At 38.3% G+C, this 17735-nt stretch overlaps 1 protein-coding gene across 1 annotated transcript in view; it reads right to left on the minus strand.

Moving 5' to 3' along the window:
- LOC106035988 (uncharacterized) overlaps window positions 1–17735 on the minus strand; it is a 39238-nt gene that overhangs the window by 19276 nt on the left and 2227 nt on the right. Inside the window, exons 4-9 of the mRNA XM_066992684.1 lie at window positions 12761–12794; window positions 6314–6364; window positions 4317–4394; window positions 1335–1471; window positions 676–795; window positions 119–149 (exon numbers count right to left, since the gene is read on the minus strand). Coding sequence (XP_066848785.1) covers window positions 119–149; window positions 676–795; window positions 1335–1471; window positions 4317–4394; window positions 6314–6364; window positions 12761–12794 — 451 coding nt within the window. The remainder of the gene's footprint in view (window positions 1–118; window positions 150–675; window positions 796–1334; window positions 1472–4316; window positions 4395–6313; window positions 6365–12760; window positions 12795–17735) is intronic.

The raw sequence follows: 17735 nt of genomic DNA on the forward strand, positions 1-17735 counted from the left end.
CTATAACACACAAGTTTAATATTTTAAATCAGTCAAACCCTTCAAGTTCAACTACTCATTCAAATTCGGCCGGTTTTGGTTGTCAAATATATTATATTCAAGTAATTCATAAACTTACGTGAGGTACTTGGTCTTATGTAACCTTCAATCTAGGAAACAGACATAGATTTATATTAGATTTTCTGATTAAAATTATTTAACAACAGTCCCTACTGCACCTGCCTCTAGAGGCAGAACAACTACTTTTATTTGTCCTAGTATAGTATAGCCCATAATTTTATAGATTATATATAATCTTATCAATATAAATGAAATTTGAGAGAAAATTCGCATACATTTCAGAAAATGTAAGTTGCATAAATTAAGTCATTGAAAGTAAAGCACTAAAATCTCTGAAACATTTGATTCTGCCAAGACATTTTCTATCAAAAAAAAAAACTTTTTAAAAATACACAACTTTTTTTTTTTAAACAGGAATTTCAATGCTACTGTTCTTTTCCCCGGATTTTTTATGGCGACTTTAACTTAAGTCTTAGTTCTATTTAACACTACATTTCCTAGATGCACACAGAAATTTAGCACTATTTGTCAGCAGTACTTTTAACTTACTAGGTCAAACATAAATGCACTGATAAAATATACATTATTGGATACTTTACATTTACTTCCAACTACCTTATACATTTTTAATCCTTCAGTCTTCTCTAGCTCTCCTGCTACTCTTCTGAGAAATGAGACTTTGCATTCTTTTACATCTGTTGTCTTTCTCTTCATTTTATCTGGAAATTCTTTAGACTGTTGACAAAAACAGCTTTAGATGAGCAACACCAAAATTAATTTAATATTAAAAAGTTGTCACATTTCACTTTTTGAACAAGCTTTCAAAAGACTAGCAAACATTGTTTTGAACATTAGGAAGTAGTTTCGTTTTGGTAGCACCACTAGGTAAAGGTTAATGTTAAAATCATATAAATTCAGATACTATGTGAAGTTCACTACTGAAAGGTAAGATCCTCTGTGCAATATCCAATAATGCCATGGGCATAATGAGGAATGAGAGGGAACCAATGCCCAAGAACCTGATCTTGGATGAGATTAAAATACTTAGGAAAAGACTTTGAGCAGATAGAGACTTGTACCCCTGGATCGCGTTTCCTCAGTAGCTCACAGCTTTATAGCTATTCATGCTGATCAGACTCACGAAGAGTCAATCATACAATTATTAGTGACTTATCATATGGGGGTTTAAACTTCAAACTTGATGTAGGTATTCATATAAAGAATAGCATCTTAGAGAAATTGTGATCAAAATGTAACATGGATATATTACTCACTATGTAAGCTCTTCTGTGTTTATACCCACTGAGATGTTCTATCATGGGTGCCATCTCTGTATTAAACCCACACAGCTTGCATTCATAATGCGGCTCTTTTCTTCCTTCAAATCTGATTTCAACCACATGTTCTAAACCTGTAAAACAAGAGTTACAAACATCTATACTTACAATAGACTACTATAAACAAAAGTATTCTCTTCAAGATTGCTCACTAAAAGCCAAAAATAACAAAGAGAGCATTCCATTTTCTGAATTTCAACACTTCTTCAGGATCACAAAAATCAGATTTACTATCAACAACAGTTAAACTTCTCTCTTTACAATGCTTTATTCTGAAGGGGAAAAAAATCGTCTATAGCAGATTTGCAAGCTCAATGAAACAACACCCTCATTCACCTACTTTTTCACGCATAATATTTTTAAGAAACCAAAAAAGAACATTCCATTCAATACAGTCATGTAAGACAATTAATGGAGAAGTGTCAGTCAAAAAGAGAATGAGGATAGGAAATGCCACAAACATCTGTATTTAAAAACTCCATTTAAACTACTTAGTCAAATGTAATTTGGACAGCATTTGAGTAGTACAAAGTGCATGCAGAAAGAACAATAATCCCTTCACAAAATTGGGTCCTTCATTATCCAAAATACTCCATAAACTTTTAAGAATTAACAGGAAATAAAACAGATTTTCTTAATTTCTTTCCTAGAAATGACTGAAAGACTATGGCTTAGAAGTATTGAAAAATCTAAGTTTGATGATTATACCTAGCATGAAAAGTTTTAGTCTGAACAGCTTAAATGTACCAAGCAGCTTAAAACTAATAGGCAAAACCTGCAGCTGTTCCCCCTTATCCTCATTTACAATACTCTATATTTGTGAGGGGTTGATGGCAGCCAAGCACCACACAAAAATATTTGCTCACTTCCCCCCACACCTCTCAGCAGGGTGGAGGAGAAAATAGGAAGAGCAGAAGCAAGAAAACTTGTGTGTCAAGATAAAAGACAGTTTAACAGGTGAAAGAAAGAGGCGGTGAGAGGAAGCGAGGAAAAAAAAAAGTCAAGCAAAAGCAGTCACTCAACACCTTCCTACAAGCAGGCCAATGCCCAGCCAATCCTTGAACAATGGCCACCTTAGAAGCCAAAAAAAACCTTCATCTTCCTCCTCTACCCTATTTATTATCACTGAACATGGCATTAAACGATACAGAATATCCTCCTTGGCCAGTTTGAGTCCGCAGTCCTGAGTGTGTCCCCTCCCAGTCTCTTGTTCATCTCCTGCCTACTCAAGGGACAGGGGACAGGGACCCAGACTGGGAAGAAGAAGCAGCCTTGATACTGTGCAGCGCTCAGCAAAACTAAAGCACCGTTGTGTTATCAACACTGTTTTAGTTACAAATCCAAAACAGCACCGTACAGGATGCTATGAAGAAAGTTAACTCTATCTCAGACCCACTACTGCATTCTGCTGCTAAATCTTAACTCCAAAAATAAATTACCAGCATTTCTTACTCAGCTCTTTATCAGGGAACATATTTCGCTCGGCCACCATTATGTACTAGCACCACTAAGGCCACCGACAATCAGCATTGTTTATTCTCTCCTAAGGGTTTATCCTCTCCTAATCTAGTCATTAGAAAGCAAACCTTAATCTTGTTACTTTCAGGAGTTCCAAAGCCAGCAAGGAAAAACAACCCACTGGACAGAGACTTAGGTATATCCCATGAAATGAAAAACCACAAAGAATCACCACATAGCAAGCAAAGTCTAGTTGGAGGCCAGTATCTAGAAATGAACTCCCCAGTAACCCCAGGGTTCAATACCAGTCCAACCCCGTTTAACATCTTCATAAATGACCTGGATGATGGGGCAGAGGGCACTCTCAGCAAGCCTACAGACACTAAACCAAGAGCAGTGGCTGATAAGCCACATGGCTGTGCTGCCATCCAGGGACCTCAAAAGGCTGGAGACATGGGCTCACAGGTACTTACTCCAATTCAACAACGTGACATGCAGAGACCTGCACCTGGGGAGGAACAACCCCAGGCCCCAGCATGTGCTGAAGTAGCTTTGAAAAAAAGGGCCCAGGGGGATACCAAGTTGAAAGTGAGCCGGCCTTGTGGCAAAGAAAGCAAACAGTACCCTGGGCTGCATGAGGAGCGCTGCCAGCAGGAGAGGTCTATCCTCTGTATTCAGCACTGGTAATGCCACACATTGAGTACTGTGTCTAGTTCTGGGCTCCCCCTTACAAGAGAGAGATGGACATACTGGAGAGAATCCAGCAAAGCGGCGCAGAGATGATGAAGGGACATGAGCACCTCTCATAGGAAGAAAGGCTGAGAGAGCTGGGACTGTTCAGCCTGGAAAAGAGAAGGCCCAGGCGTCAACTTCAGTGTGTATAAATACATGTGAAGGGACAGTGCAAAGAAGACAGCCAGGCTCTTTACAGCAGTGCCCAGTGACAGGACAAGAGGCAATGGGCACAAACTGAAACACGGGAGGTGACATCTGAACGTAAGGAAACGCTTTTTCACTATGAGCATGACTGAGTACTGGAACAGATTCTCTGTGGAGTTGTGGAGTCTCCATCCCTGGAGCTATTCCAAAGCCATCTGGACACAGTCTTAGGCAACCTGCTCGGTGATCCTGCTTGAGCAGGGCGGGTGGACAATGTGACTTCCAGAGGTTCCTTCCAACCTCAACCATTCTGTGAAAAGCATCTTTATAGAGACGGTTCCTTCAGGAACAAGTTATCGTATGATTAAGGTGTACAGAAGAGGTGGCCTTTACAGTGGTCGCATATAACAAGCTAAATTTTAAAAGGTATAATGTGTGAGAAATTCTATTAATTATCCAACATCAGTTACAAAAAATGAAACAATATTTAAAATATCACTTTTTATTTCAAAACAAAGGAAAGCTATTTGGTCACAAATGCAAAGACATACCATTTAGAAAACAAAACAAATAAAAACATACCAACTAGAGGTTCTTCTCTTTTGGGATCATTCATAAAATCCTTCAGACAGGTTATGTCCTTTGTGAGTCCTCTCTTCGCTGAGATAAAAAATACACATAAAGAAATATTACACTAAAATGACCGAATACATTAGACAGCTTGCACATAATTTCTATGATGTTAAAGGAGTTTCTAGTGGGACTTAAGGAGGACAAAATTAACTTGTACTCTGAAATGTGCAAGCAAAATGGCGAAGATTTCAATCACTCACAAGAAGATTTCAGCACTACATTTTCCATAACATTTTTACACACAAGGAATTAATGTCTTCAAGAGAACCAAAGGAGTATAAGAGACCTTCTAACAGATTACAATTTACTGATGAAACGTCCCCAAGTTTATGTTCATACCATGCCCCATACCATGTCAATTATCCAAAAAGAAGGAAAAAAAAACAAAAAAACACCAACCCCTAAAACCATTTTGTGCTCATATTGCTCATGCAGACTGCTTGTTCGGAAATGAAGTTCAAGAATTACCTTGTCTAAAATCTAACAAAGAAGACATCAGCTTTGCTAATATGGCAAACTCAAACTCTTCTTCTTCCCTGGGCAGACCAGAAGCTGCACAACCACAGTGATTATGCTCCTGAGCGTGAACCAGCAGTGTTTCAGACCGGGGTATAGCTCACTCCTCAATGGGTTTTATTTGCTTAGTTTTTACACTGTCTTTAAACTCTTTTAAGAGAGTCAGCTCAGAGCACCAGCTACATCTACATCTACCGCAAAACCAGAGGCATTAAATGTATTTAAGTCTTAGCCATTATAAAAGTACACACTGAAGTGTTAAAATACGTGTTTTTAATCTGAGAAAAAAGGAAATAGAACTCATCTTCCTAACTGCATACGCCTGTATTTTAGCCTACTAGTGAATTTCCTGAGAAGTTTTCCTGAGAAGTCATAAACACTGCTAGTTTCTTCAAACCTGAGCAAACAGAAGTGGAAATATAACAGGCACCAAACAATACAGTATTGACTTCTGTCCTAGGATACCAGGTTATGGTTTAAAAAGAAAAAAAAACACTTCATGAGGACATCGAATTTATGCCATTCCAGTAGGAACAAGTTTTTACTACAATCAGGTCAAATGCTAGAGCTGCACACAAAAAAGAATACTTCACATAGTGCCAGCACTTCATTTATATGGAATATCTGTCATAACTGTGGTAGAAAACACCTCATGGAACACCTCCTGGCACAGGATAAGCATGGCCCAAATCCACCAAAATTTTTTTTACAAGTCTTGTTAAAAGTTTTATTTTTGTGGTTTGTTTTTTTTGCCTGACATGATATGCAGCAGCAGCATAGTGTGACAAAGTCGCCATGTAACAAGTTGGTGCCATGTAGTGGGTCTCTATAGACAGATTTTTAACAAGTCTTCAATGCATTAGAGCTAAAATATAACCCTGTGCCTGTGTAGTAGCTCTCAGTGATTGACACGTGATCTTTTGGGCTAAATCTGGACAGAGTGAGGTTGAAAAAAGTTAAAGGCCTTTAAAAGGTAGTGGCTGTTTTCTTCTTGCTTCCCAACATGCAACTAGATATTGTCTTAGTATTATCGTGATAAGAGACAGCCCATACTGTTCTTGTTTTACGTGCTTTTGTTCTGCTAAACTTTCACTGTATTATGTGCGCACACACACACGCTACAAAATTTTCAGTTGAAAACTTCATGAACTAAAAAACATTAGACTGGTGTCAGATAATCAGGAAAAAACACTGCTGTCTCAAGTTTGAAAGTCTTTCAGTGAAAATATCTGTAACTTCATATCCTCCTAAGAACTTTCCTTAAATAAATTAAACCTCACACAAAGAAAAGCAATGGTTCAAGTGTTTCACAACTTGTATTGTTTCTTAGTAAACCATCATCAACAAAAAGCTTTGATCATCATTAAAACAAAACTATCAATTTCAGAGGTGTATTTAAAAAGGAGGTTAGCTTATTTATATTCAGCTACCTGGTCTCTGTGTTTCATACTTCATCGGAGTTCGGACTGGAGCTGGAGGACCTAAGATGACAGTTTGACAGTCAGATCACTTCTTCTCACATACTTTTATTAAGTACACAGTAGATCGTCCAAACACAGTAAAGAACTGAGCAGTTATCTTCATTGTGCAAGCTTAATATAGGCTCAGTGGTAACAGTATTTCACCTTGGTACGCTTCCCTTCTTTAACTTTATTCCTCTACGCAAGAAAAAGCCTTCTTTTCCATTCACCTTCCCCACTAATACAATGTACCAAACACACAGGTGAGTATCACAGAAGCGTAGAGTACTCGATTTTTATTTCATTTTTAATTGCTTTTCATACAGTCTAGTTATTTTAGCTATTCATTATTGTCTGCAACAGCAGGTCCAGTGGCATTGGTGCCTGATAGACAAATCATTACCTAAAGGTTTAGAGCCTTGGCACAGCCCTAGGTCATTAAATTTTATGCAGAACAGTAGTGTCTTTTACGTAGGTATCTGTGTATATTCTTAACCACTCAGTTTCAGGGTGAGTGTTTAAACATGCTTCTGTAAAGATGATTCTATCTCCTTCATTTGTAACTATTCCCTTGCCCCTCTCTCCCTCAAATCCATACACAGTCATACCCCAGGTGAGCTTTAATGATGCTTTCAGCATTTTGGAAATTGTGACATCCAAGATTAAAACAAACTGATAGAGCAGTATTCATTTATTGGAAAATCTGAAAGTTATGTTAAGCTTAAAAAAACATGAAAATTAGACTACATCTTTGCTCATGCAATTCCTATTTTTGAAGTGAAAATATTTTCCATCCTTTTAGTAAATATCTTGTATACAGCACTGGTTTCTTCCTCTTTCTGCATAAGATTAGCAGTGAATAGATGCATATCTAAACTGTATCAGATCAAAGCTGCAAATATTCTGCAAACAGCTACGCAATATTAACATAAGGGAGAGATATAAGTAAATGCGGCCTCTGATTTCTCAGAAGTTATCTACTTTTTTCAGTAAAAAGCTTCAAAGACCGTGGTAGCATAAATAAAAGTATCTGCAGATACTTTACAAGTATGAAAACTACTTATTTCCAGAGTTGTTCATTAACACACACAGTCTGAGTTAGATTCCAGGTCCAGCATCTGCAGTCTGACAACATGGCCAAACACCAAACAACACAAACGGGCACCTGTGCAGTAAGATTTTGTCACACTTTAATTTGTTTACTTCCAGGAACATATTGTGTTTGCAGAGAATTGTGCCAGAAGCAGCTCACAGTGCAGTTTGCCATAATGTGGCTGAGGCTTACACATACGGTCAAGTTAAAAGTCAGTTGTAGCTCCTACTATCGCCAAAGATAACAGCACGTATTTTTTCTTTCCTTGTTTTCAAACATTTGCAGGCAGTTAGAATAATGTCTGCTAACAGTTTCACAAAAGCAGTTATAATCCTGAAGATGCTCTCCCATGTGGTGACACTAGTTTTAGATACTAGCATTTAAGCTTGATGTGTACAAGCTCCCTGACTTTACAATTCTAGTAGCGAAGGGTTATTTCTTAAATATCTCAAAACCACAACACAGTAATATTTTCCCTTAAAGCATATCAGGCTGACAAATGAGCTGAAAATCAGCTGGACTGCCGGGATCAAAGGACAATGAGCAACAGCCCAGCCTCTTCCTGGTGTCCAGTAAGCTGCGGTGTAGCCCAGGGACCAATTCCAGGGCTCATAACAATTAACCTCTTCATCAGTAACCCAGTTGATGATGCACAGAAAACCCTCAGCAAGTTCACAGACAAGATGGATTCATGGAATACAACTGATGTCAAAGATTTCAAAGATTTAGTTGAGCAGGATCTTGGGTGCACTGAGCCTTAAAGAAACTTTAATGTAAGAAATACATAGTTCTACAGCTGAAGTAACCCCACTCACAAGCACAGGCTGAGCAGTTGAGAAGAACCTGACACTTATGATGGATGTTAAGTTAAATAGTGGCCAAAAGCAAGCCTGTTATAAACAAGGCAAACCTCCTACTGGAAGCCTGCACAGGCAGCAAACTTCTGGGTAATTTATCCTCCTGCATTTGGTACTTGTGAGGATGTCTGGTTTCATGCCTCTCCCATTTATAGTGCAATGTGGAAAAAAAAGAGGGTCTAGGGGAAGGGCAGCAGATCTAGAGGTTAGACTCATCTTTGTAACTGATGTTCATGTATTCTTTGGGGAGGTGGCAAAGGCATAATAAATAGGTGCTTAGGAGGCTGAGATTTATTTTGTTAGGATAAAATTCTTCTTTAAGGGAGGGCGGCAAATACAGACTGATTAAACAGAGGTAGAGGGCTCTGTCCTTGGAGATGTTCAAAGCTTCAATAAGCAAGGGATGATTCTCCAGCACTGGCAGTAGTCCTACTTCAGTCAGGAAGTTAATTTCAATAGCCTCAGGAAATCCCTTCCGAATAGGAATTTTTAGATGTTTTCCAGATACTAGTAATCTATATGAACAAAACAACCAGAACACTTCTCATTTCAATACTTAATCAATATTTAATGACAAGGCCCTGAATACATTTCTTTGAACTCCACCTTTTGCATCTATTCCTGCATTTGTATTGCACACACATTCATTTTAACTGCCAGAAATAGAAGTGCTATGTCTCAAAACTTAAGGACAGTTTCAGATATTGCCAATTCAACTACTCACCAACAACAATGTAGCAGACTCGGCACAACAGACTCACTTTTGAAAAAAATAGGTGAAGTGCACAGAGTCTATACTGCATTGTACAGGGGGAAACTCCAAGAGGTGATAAAGCTGGGCTAGCGTTCAACCTTAGCACTTCGATTATTCTGACAACTTCTGAAGCATTTTCTGTTCTGGTCTGAACTCAGAAAAGAACTTCCAGGTTCCCTTCCTTTGAAAATTTAGCAGTAGTTTTACACCGTAAAAGCTTACATATACTAATTAATGCTTGGCAGATACTGAGTATGGAGAGGCATATTTAAGAAAATAAAATCTTATAATCACAAAGCTGAAGTGTTGATTGGGATCAGTTTTCCACTGCTGAAAGAAATGCTTAATCTCCTTCCTGATGCCTGAACATAGAAGTGCAACTGCCTCAACTAGAGCTAAAAGAAGCCCTCCATCTGTTCAATTACTGCTGTATGAAAAAAATCACAACTGAACTTCATGTACTTTGATTTAACTTAGTGAAGTCTTAAGACTTCAGTATCTTCCCTTCCCACATCATCCGTTGAGACTGTCTTCTAAACTTCTTGAGAGCAGGCAGAAAAAACACAACCAGAAACCAAGTTCTTGTCGCCACAAAAATAATTTGTTGATAGCTTTGCCATATGGAAATTTGAATGATATCCAGATGTCCTTCTTACAAGAAAGTGGTACTTCTCCAACCACAAGCATCTGTAAACAGACTCATTTCCTGACTTCACTGACTTTAAAGGCAACGAGATTGTACAGTTAAACAGTCAGGTTAGTCACGCTCCCCACTGCTGGAAATACTCAGCATCCAAATAATTGTGGGTTTTTTGTTTTTGTAATTTTGGTTTGTGAATGATACCAGTACTGGTCTTGCTCTCCCTGATGAGAAAGGAAATTTTTTTAAATTCCACAGCAAGGAAGAAATTGCTTATGCTGTTGTAGTATGTTTTAAGTATGCCAAACTTCATCTTCTGAAGTACCCACTCTTCTTTGTACAGTGCACATTTCAGATACCTGTCAGATTTTGCCCTAAGTGATTTCCAAGAAAACTCATCCTTTACTTGGACAATATCCATGCCTTTTTACGCCTGGTCCTTCAAACTCCACCGTGAACATGCTGCCACATTTCACTTTCACTGGAGTGTTTGATAACACAAACATTAGAATAGCACCAGAGACCCAACAGCAATAAGAGCAACCCATGAGTTTATATCCTGATGTCACACAGGACTCATATTTTACACAGCACATGTAAATTAATATCCATGCTTATTCAAAATACTACATAATTCCATAAACAAACTGTACACATTTGTTCATGCTTACTACATGTCTGCAAAGTTATTTAAAATGAAAAAAGCCAAGCATATTCGGAGTTTATTCTTATATCTCACTGACAGAACACCAATGGATTTCCTGGATCTAGCGACTCACAAGGGATAACTGTCACTGATGATATGTACAAAACTTCTCAAACTCTCCCACAGACATTTTAAATAATTGTGCACTGTGGTCCCCAGCATCAAAACTGGATTGCCATCTTTGAAAAGTTCCTCAAGTGGAAAGCTTTTCTACCTTAAACAAAAACCCAACCTCCCCATCCCATCCCCAACACACAAAAAACAAACAAAACCACACACCCCTGAAACATACAATTAAGCTTCACAAAGCTACTTTTTGGCCTTCTTTGGACAAGTAAACCATGACGATGGCTTACAAGTTGGCTTCCCATGTCTGGATCTTCAGTGAAGTAGAATTCAAGATGGATAAAGCAGAATAGGGAGACATGAGTATTCATACTATTGATTTCATATTAAAAGTAAAAAGATGTCGGTAGCTTCGACATGATCACTGAGATTCAGAACCTTCTGGATGAAATAAAACAACTTACAAGGCTTCTGCCATGCAGTATCCTGCGATGCTGGGACTCCTCCAAAATTTAACTCTAGCTTGTTTACCAAAGTTTCACATCAAGATTCTCCTCTTTAATAATCAGGAACTTGAACCTCTCTTCCAGTTCCACAAGACAGTCATAAGATTTTGACCTGTGACATTTCTGGGAATGCAGTGGTTGTAATGACCGTATGTTCTTACCCTGAAACTTCCCTGGAATGCTGAGCTTGCAGCACATGTAGCAGTATCATTTTCTAAAGCCATAGGTCTTTGCAACAGACTCTTGTATTCCACCACTCTTTCTACTGTCTTCCTTCTCTACTGTCTTGCTGCCACTCCTTCTTGCCTTGCTTTCAAATCTCAATTTGTCCCATGCACTCTTTGCACCACTCCTCCAAAACACGATGCTATGGTCTTGAAGCAGGAACCTCTTCGAGAATCAAGTTTGCAAGATTACATTCAGTGGTACTACTTTTAATGACCATTTCCAATGAGGAATACCAAAATAGGTGTAGGAACCCATTTTTGACTAGAAGCATTGGCCTGTGGCCAAACAAATCTGTTGCTGCTGAGGTATAGAAACAATTCTAGACTGCTCATATCCACTGAAGAGACCTCTGTGCTTTCAGAACTTTTGCAGTTCTGAAAAGGAGCTGCATTACCAGTATTTCTAAAAACTGAAGATCTGCACGCAGTGCTCACGTCTGCTGGGGCAGAGTGTCTCATAACTGCTCACACACTTGAATGATGTCTTGCACTGATATCCTGTTTTCAGCACCAAGCCACCAGAGCAGCTAACGAAGCCCAGTCTCTTAGAAAATAGACTGACCGGTATTTTTTCTGTGTTGCTTTCCTATGTTGATTCCTCAGGGTGCAGGTGGTGAGCTCAGCCTGCAACACTTCCCTCAGTAGAAGACTGACATCACTCTTCTCTGTGCAGACATGCATTTTCAGGAACCCTTGATTAACCTGGTTCAAGAGATACTGGGCAGCAAACAAAGCCAGAATGTGTTTCTGTAAGCCTTGTTTCTTAGAAGAACGCGCTGAAAATACAAACTAGAAATGAGAGGCTCATTTCTTGTGATGACTGACAGTAAGTCCCTCTTGCTTTATAATCTTCAAATTGTTTTCAAGCCAGTACTCCCATGTACGCCAGTGTTCTCTTGCTTGCAGTACTTTCAAAATCTTGTACATCAGTGTTTTTACATCATTCCATGTCCACTGTGAGCAAGTTACATCCCAAGTTTCCAGTCTTTTACCATTACTCTTATTTCCCACGGGCACATGACAGTCTGGATGCATGTTCTCAGCTTACGGGGATGAGATACCCCAACAACTCAGTTTACATTCAATAGGTCTTTGCTACTCCAAGTCCACACTACAATAAAGAAAGGCATAACATTCCTGTGATGCAGCTAGGCAAATTCAGCACAGGTAGAGCAGCGGCTGCAACAGTGCTATGTTAGCCTACCCGCGTAGGTGCTTAGTATACTGCCTGAAGCTTAGCAGTGAGTGCATGAAGCTGACAAACAAGTGGAAGACAGTTTAGCCTGGGAAGGTAAGAAACAAATACTGACTATCCATCCCTCTGCTAAATGGATATACAAATATTTAGATGTGGAAAGGCATAATTGAAGCTTCATGCTCTAAAACATTTCTTTATTCAATTGTTCATTAGATAAGTATCTCAGGAGATTGTTCAGCATATAAAGAAAAATACAGCTACAGACAGATCTGGCAAATGCAAATAACTGAACTACTGGAAAAGCAACACATTAAAACCCCCAAGCAATATCCATACTAAGAGGCTGGAAAGAATAAAGTGTTATACTTACAATAGACAGTCTTGGGTCTCAGGGCTTTTTCTTTCTTTAATTATGAAGATGCAAGTCATCCCAAAATAAAATAAGAAAAAGAAATTAATGTGCTGCATGATTTGAAGGAAAAACCCCTGTACTTCCTGAATGAAGCCTTTGCAGACAAATTACAATACAGGCCAAAGTTTCCATTATCAGATAGGAAAAATTAGAGCCTTTATGATTTTCTGCAAGAGCTGGAAGTACTGCCAGAACTATACTTACAGCTAAGGTTAATTTCAAGAAAGCCTTGGTATTAAGTTTTAAGAGATGATTATGGCTTGAAACATGTCAAGGATGCCAGACAAAACCTTAATCTTTGCATGGCTGCAGCTTGTAAAGTTCCTAAAGTTCAAAAAAAACGTAGTTCCAACAACAACCAAGAAAAAAAAGGAAAAATAGGCTAACAAAGAACAGCTCCACCACCATATAGGGTGGATTTGGATAAACCTCCAGACAAGCCAAGTCTCCTGGAAGTTTATTCATATCATGAAGAACAGGAAAAGCAGCTTTCATCAACTGAATTCAGGACAGATCACTTTTCGAAGCATCTCAGAAAAAGAAGAACTTAGTTTTCCATTTCAAAACCTGGCTAAAACCAATAGTGACGCATTTGGAGACCTTTCTGGCAAATAAACACAAACTTCCCATTTAAAAGAATGAAAAGAAGTGTCATCCTTCCACCAGAAGGACAGTTGTTTGCTTATGAGCACTCCATGGATTTGAGTGCTGTATTTTCAGCATTCAGTGCTGTGGCAAAGACATTGCAAGTCAGTGTAACAGTTCAGTAACAAGTAAGACTGACACAATAGGTGTTTGTTCAGGAAGCCAAATAGTTGTTCTTCCATGGTAGTTTTAAAATGGAAGTCACCTAAGTGCCAGTATCATCACTGGTAAGTGGGTGGTGGTGTATGAACTCAGCAGGATTTTGTAAGCTTGGAATACAGGCAGTCTGCCTGGTAGTCATCCTGCCAAGAGTGTTTCTACTGTGTACAAAGCCACCTGTCATTCTACTCCAGTTTTACAGTAAACAGCTGCTAATACCTAACATTTCATAGACATGTAGAAAATATCAGGAACTGTGGGCTGCCATTAAAAAAGTTTTTCTTCCTGACCATTTTTAGACAATTCAGATTGCACTTGGATTACTGCTTTAACATTCAAAGTGTTGTTCCACAGCTAAGACTGATACATCCACTTATGATGTTTTCTTAAGACTACTTAAAAGAAAGATAAGCAGAAAAAAAAGTAAAACTACCTCAGGAATAAAGATTCTTACACATTTGGTAAGAAACTTATTCTCTGCCCTAGGCCATATGTCACAAGCAAGTTACAACAGCTGTTTTTGAGCTAAGACTGTAAAAAGTTAGCATAACTTTTAACAAAGTGTCTAACTTTGAGAAGCCACAACTCAAAAACTGCTGTCTCTCAGGGTTCAAGCCTTCCAGGTGCAGTTCTCAAAGAGATACTTCTTAAATTACTTTTCACACATTTCAAGTTCACAGGTTACCTAACAAAACACTGTTTCACAGTTGTATAAGCATCATTTACTTCTTCCTAAACATACATATTTCAGAAATCACAAACTAGGTATTAGCAACCTATACACTGGATTTATTTATTCCATTTCTTAAAGTGTGAGGTTGACACAAATGTAAAGAGCTCTACATTTTAAGCTAGTTAGTAATATGAAGATAAGCTACAGAACAGAACAGCATACTAAACACTTCTGGAGGCAGAATGTAATCAATATAATGGCACAGCAAGTTGCCAGTATCTGAAACTTAACTATGTTACCACAAGTATCAAAACAAGTGTCCAACTGAAGTGTTCTTCCAAGCACAGATGATTTTAATGTCATATCAAAGGAGAGGTTAAGTTGTTTGTACTTCAGATTATTTTCAGCCACCATTTCTGATGTACAGTGTTTTCTGACCAGCTTACCATAATCACTGAAAGTAACATTCAGCCGTTCTCAAAGTTGATAATAACAAGCCAATTCCCGATTCCAATTTTTAAAGAGCTAACAAGTATATAAAAATACATGATTGCTATTGTTTATGTCAACCCCCCCCCCCCCCCCCAAAATACCCATTCAGCAACAAAACCATGAAGCCCATCTGTACGTAACTATGCAAAGGTCACAAGACACTCAACATGAGATACACACAGCCTTGCACTGTGGCCATCCCCATCTGGGTTTTTACATCAGTACTTCTTACAGGATTTAGGCCTCAAATTATCAGCACTAGAAAAATTAGATGAGCAATCCACTTACTACTCTAAAACTCCAGCTCAAGGACACAAACTGCCATCTTCATCAACACTGGTATCAGGGAGAAATGCAAACCCTTGGCACAACAACAAAAACAACACTCAATTATAGAAACTAAGTGAACTCTAAAGAGAAGTAGACCATATGGAATTAAGTTATCTAACATTTTGTAAATTAAGCAAAGACATTAGAACTAGCATGTTTGAGCTTCATATATCATTGAAATCAAATAGAAATAACTCGATCCTTCCCATTAGATTACTGATCTACTATTCAACTAAAGCAACTACTCAGACCTTTTAGGAAAAAGCTGCTAGATTTTCACAGCAAAGTACAAATGGAAAAGGCTTCGAATAAGAAAACTCCAATCTAATAACAAACTAAAAGTCATTATAGACATTTACTCAAAAGACCTGAAAGTTGCTTCTACTTTTTTTTGAAGTCATTCATTTTATTCCTACCCCTCCAAATCCACCACACATCAATCCAGTAGGTTATAGAGCATCTAGACTGCAGAGACTAAAGACAAGTGAAAATTCACTATTGTAAGAAAAAAAATTCACTATTGTAAGAAATTGTAAGAACACTGACTTGGCTTCATGTACCAAGTTATTACCTTTCAATACAGTCAAAGGAATTCCACCGGGCTTTCGGTACAGGCTTACTCTATCTTAGTTTTGGATGCAACAAAATATTCTGGGTGAAAATAAGAAGAAAGCTTCTGTCTGACTGAGTAGGATGCCTATACTGCTACAAAAGGATTGTGGTTTTCCTGTCTGCTACTTACATTTTCCCTTCCTGCAGCATTCCCTTTAATAGGAGCATTTACACTGTCAGTTCAAACACCCAGACTGAGAATCAGTACAGAATCTTCCTAAAACAACCTCTAAATGATCAAAAGCAACATTCCTGGAGTCTTATTAAATGACAACTGTGGCACACATGAATTAGATTTCAAAATAAGTCTTTATTATTTGTTTAGACAATGCTTACTAATAAAAATCTCCCTGGCTTTATACAAGCAGTGCATTCAATACCAGTCACCTAAGAGGCATGCTGAGATTTAGAAAGATGCTGCTGCTTAAGCAACCAGAATGTAAAATTCATTTGGAGTCAGCAGTACTGGTATACAGGTGAGCAAACCAGCCAACATACAGAGGTAAAACATGGAAGTATGGAGAAGTAACCTAGATAAATGTCTCATGTATCTATCCAAACCCCAGAATAACTAAATAGCATGGCTAACAAAACAAGACAACCCCAGAATAACTAAATAACATGGCTAACAAAACAAGACAACCGTGTACAGAATCAACAGAAGTATCCCTGAAAATCTGCAGAAGTTAAGCTTCACTAGTGCAGCTGCTCAAAGTAACGTACTTCACTTGGAACAGCTATGGGAGATGTAGGCCAATAAGATTCATCTCACACGTGGCAAGTGTTTCTATTTGTTTCTTGGATTTTTTCCCCACAGTGACTGTCTTCCTAATGAAGCATTGCGTCTTTTGTTTTTTAAAGTTTCTCTAGCAGTTGACAAACAAAGTACCTTCACCATAGCCATTTTAAAAATTGTTTATCTGAAAGTCATCTGACAAAAGTCAAAAAATAGCTGGTTTGGCTAGTGTTGTGATTTAGGTGGAGAACTACCTCTGTTTGCTGTGTTGTCAGGACATCCTGTGGTATTACTCTGAACAATTTTGAAGAATTACTCTGGTAAGGAACACCAAACACTATTTTTTACCAATGCCTAGCCTGTATCTTAAAATGAAGATAAGCTCAGGACTTTTATAGTTACTTCACACTTGGTGATACGAGAACTTCTTTGGGTATCTCAAGGAATTCTGACCTTCTGCCATCAAAATATACAGTGAAGTTGAAGCAAGGAATTAAGAGTAGTTGAAAACAACGATGGGATCTTGGAGACTTATTCCTACAGAAATACTGTCACATGACTTATCAGGACCCCACACCAGCACTAACATCTAACCCCAAATAGCAGCCCAGTTTTCAACTTGCCTGATGCTTGCTCACTGTCAGTTTACAACCCATCATTAGCTCAATAAAGCTCAAAAACCAGCCTAGCACACACTGATTTCCAGGAACAGAAGGCAAACAACATGCAGATTTGCAGGGAACATTTTCACTAGTTTTTCCACTTTAAAGGGGAAAAACAGCAATAATTCAATTGCTGTGAGGGTTAGCTAAGAAATAAAAAGAAGCAACCACAAAACCAGAAGACCCTCTTGCATCAGCAAGAACATTTGGCAGGATATGAAAAATACTCAGTACTGTGCACTTCTATTGGATCACTAAAGAACTCTACAACTGAATCCTGGGAAAAGCGTTTGGAGAGCCACTGACTAGAAGTGTCAGCAGCATTAAAGCAATCAGCAAGCAGGTAAGGACATACTATTAATCAGTCTTGAAAACCAATCAGTGGGGAGATGCCATTCATCTACAAAAAGGGGCACCCAAATACTTAAAAACATCGCAGTTAGGCTTTATAGTGTTCCAGGAAGAATAAAATTAATGAAGTGTCATTAGGAAAAAGAGCAGATATTTAAGTACCACAATGCCACCATTGATGACAGCAATAATAAGTAACAGGAAAGAACAGACAAATGAGTATGCCTCAACTTCTTAGACTGAGAATGTGGAGTTTTACAAAGACGGCTGTCA

This window comes from Anser cygnoides, chromosome 2 (assembly GCF_040182565.1).
Source record: "Anser cygnoides isolate HZ-2024a breed goose chromosome 2, Taihu_goose_T2T_genome, whole genome shotgun sequence".
NCBI lineage: Eukaryota > Metazoa > Chordata > Aves > Anseriformes > Anatidae > Anser > Anser cygnoides.